This window comes from Pteropus alecto, unplaced genomic scaffold (genome assembly GCF_000325575.1).
Source record: "Pteropus alecto unplaced genomic scaffold, ASM32557v1 scaffold69, whole genome shotgun sequence".
Taxonomy (NCBI): Eukaryota; Metazoa; Chordata; class Mammalia; order Chiroptera; family Pteropodidae; genus Pteropus; species Pteropus alecto.
This window is the reverse complement of record NW_006494610.1, coordinates 232,853-235,973: the sequence shown is the minus strand read 5'-3', so window position 1 is coordinate 235,973 and position 3,121 is coordinate 232,853. Positions and strand designations below refer to the sequence as shown.

At 61.1% G+C, this 3,121-nt stretch overlaps 1 protein-coding gene across 1 annotated transcript in view; it reads left to right on the top strand.

The window, feature by feature from the left end:
- The first annotated feature begins 820 nt into the window (after positions 1-820).
- The window catches only part of FZD1 (frizzled class receptor 1), a 7,230-nt gene continuing 4,929 nt past the window's right edge, over positions 821-3,121 (top strand). Inside the window, exon 1 of the mRNA XM_006925697.3 lies at positions 821-3,119. Coding sequence (XP_006925759.1) covers positions 1,591-3,119 — 1,529 coding nt within the window. The 5' untranslated portion in view covers positions 821-1,590. The remainder of the gene's footprint in view (positions 3,120-3,121) is intronic.

Here is a 3,121-nt window from a genome sequence, read left to right as displayed (position 1 = left end):
AATCTTACTCGGAAAAAAAGAAGAATATGTCTGCTGAGATGGACTGTGTTGTTTGAAATTAGGAAGAGAATGTGCAGTCAGTCTGCTATTTGTTTTCAGACTTTGTTGTTTTGTTGGTTTGTTTTCTAAATCGGCATCCCCAGCTCTGCAGACGTGTGGAAAACCACGGTGCAGCCCAGTCTTTAGCACCTAACTGGCCCGGGTCTAACACTGCCAGAAGTTCCCCAGAGCCACTGACGTTCCGGGCTTTGGGAGGCTCCTAGTAGCTCCCCAGGCTCCAGGCTGCTCGCCAGTGCAGTTCAAGCACGAGTCATCTCTTGGGGTCTCAGACAGCGAAGACGCTCCCGGGGGAAGGTCATTGGGTTTTCAAGTTTTTCTCTGTAAATATTTAATGGGTAGTTCCCCATGGCTTCTGTTTCTGACTTGATTAAAGAGGAGGAAAATGAGTTTGACTACAAGAAAAAAAAAAAAGCGGACGATGCATCTGGCTTTACTTTTTAAATTCCATCAAACTTTGTGTTTTGTCGTTCTTGTTTTTCTTCATTTGACAGCGATCCCGCGAACTTCTCCTTGGGGGAAATGGCGCGTCCAAAGCCAGCCATGCTCAGCCTGAAAGTTCTAGGATTTATTAGAGTAATATTTTAAACAAAACCTCAACATAAACTCAAAGGAAGCCGTGCGCTCCTTAAGTCAAAGGCATCTGTTCTGATCGCAGCTCTCAGTTTGCTGTTCGTAACCAGCGTTAAGAGCCGGATTTTTAAACATGAAAATGGATAAAAGAGAAGAAAAGATAAGTCTCGCGGTCCACCGACTCCTATTCATTATCTCCAACAGCATATGGGACAAATTCTCCTACTTGTCCTCGCCCTTTCTTCCGCAAAAGCAAAAGCAACCAAGCCTGTCCCGCTTCATAGCAAACCCACTCTTTGTGCCTGAGTGGTGCCTCTGCCACCACTACTTCCTCCGCCTCCCGCCTCCCCTTCCTCCCGCCCGCCGGCGACTTTCGCTCAGGGAAGAAGGCAGCGGGAGCCCTTTGCGCCCGGAAGCCAGAGCGGCGATTGGGCGACGGTCCCTGAGCCTCCAGTGCCGCGTCGGTTTCAAGGCTCCTCCCTCCTGGTGAAAGACAGACTGCGGGGCGCCTGGAAACCGGTCCGAGGGCGCGCGAGGGAGAGGAGAGCTAGCGAGTTGAGGGATTGACACAAATGGTCAGGCGGCGGAGAGGGAGGCGGAGGCGCAGGGGGGAGCCGAGGCCGCTGGGCTGCGGAGAGTTGCGCGCTCTACGGGGCCGCGGCCACTAGCGCGGCGCAGTCAGCCGGGAGCCAGCGAGCCGAGGGCCAGGAAGGCGGGACGCGACCCCGGCGCGCCCGAACCACCCGGGCTTCTCCCCGCGCTTCATGAATCGCAAGTTTCCGCGGCGGCGGCGGCGGCTGCGAGACGCGGAGCGGGAGCCAGGCGAGCGGGCCGAGTGCGGCTCGGACTCGACGGAGGGCACTGGCACGGAGGATAGCTCCCCGGCCGTAAGAGGAGCCGCCGGCGGCTGCTCCACCGCCAGCCCCAGCCGAGCGGCGCCAAGATAGGAGCCGAGAAAGTATGGCTGAGGAGGAGGCGCCTAAGAAGTCCCGGGCCGCCGGTGGCGGCGCGAGCTGGGAACTTTATGCCGGGGCGCTCCCGGCTGGGCCGGTGACGAAGGGGACCTGGGACGCGGGTAGCCGCCGCCGTCGCCGCCGCCCCCCAGCTGACTCTGGACGCTTGGCGCGCAGGCTGCTGCTGCTGCTTTGGCTGCTGGAAGCTCCGCTGCTGCTCGGGGTCCGGGCACAGGCGGCCGGCCAGGGGCCTGGGCCGGGCCAGCAGCCCCCGCCGCCGCCGCCTCAACAGCAACAGAGCGGGCAGCAGTACAACGGCGAGCGGGGCATCTCCATCCCGGACCATGGCTACTGCCAGCCAATTTCCATCCCGCTGTGCACGGACATCGCGTACAACCAGACCATCATGCCCAACCTGCTGGGCCACACGAACCAAGAGGATGCGGGCCTCGAGGTGCACCAGTTCTACCCGCTGGTGAAGGTGCAGTGTTCGGCCGAGCTCAAGTTCTTTCTGTGCTCCATGTACGCGCCGGTGTGCACTGTGTTGGAGCAGGCTCTGCCACCCTGCCGCTCTCTCTGCGAGCGCGCGCGCCAGGGTTGCGAGGCGCTCATGAACAAGTTCGGCTTCCAGTGGCCGGACACGCTCAAGTGCGAGAAGTTCCCGGTGCACGGCGCGGGCGAGCTGTGCGTTGGCCAGAACACGTCGGATAAGGGCACCCCGACCCCCTCGCTGCTGCCGGAGTTCTGGACCAGCAACCCCCAGCACGGCGGCGGGGGCCACCGCGGCGGCGGCTTCTCTGGGGGTGCCGGCGCGTCTGAGCGAGGCAAGTTCTCGTGCCCGCGCGCCCTCAAAGTTCCCTCCTACCTCAACTACCACTTCCTGGGGGAGAAGGACTGCGGCGCGCCCTGTGAGCCCACCAAGGTTTACGGGCTCATGTATTTTGGGCCCGAAGAGCTGCGCTTCTCGCGCACCTGGATCGGCATCTGGTCGGTGCTGTGCTGCGCCTCCACGCTCTTCACGGTGCTCACGTACTTGGTGGACATGCGGCGCTTCAGCTACCCCGAGCGGCCCATCATCTTCCTGTCGGGGTGCTACACGGCCGTGGCGGTGGCCTACATCGCCGGCTTCCTGCTGGAGGACCGGGTGGTGTGTAACGACAAGTTTTCCGAGGACGGGGCGCGTACAGTGGCTCAGGGCACCAAGAAGGAGGGCTGCACCATCCTCTTCATGATGCTCTACTTCTTCAGCATGGCCAGCTCCATCTGGTGGGTGATCTTGTCGCTCACCTGGTTCTTGGCGGCCGGCATGAAGTGGGGCCACGAAGCCATCGAGGCAAACTCGCAGTATTTTCACCTGGCCGCCTGGGCCGTGCCGGCCATCAAGACCATCACCATCCTGGCGCTGGGCCAGGTGGATGGCGACGTGCTGAGTGGGGTGTGCTTCGTGGGGCTCAACAATGTGGACGCGCTGCGCGGCTTCGTGCTGGCGCCCCTCTTCGTATACCTGTTCATCGGTACGTCCTTTCTGCTCGCCGGGT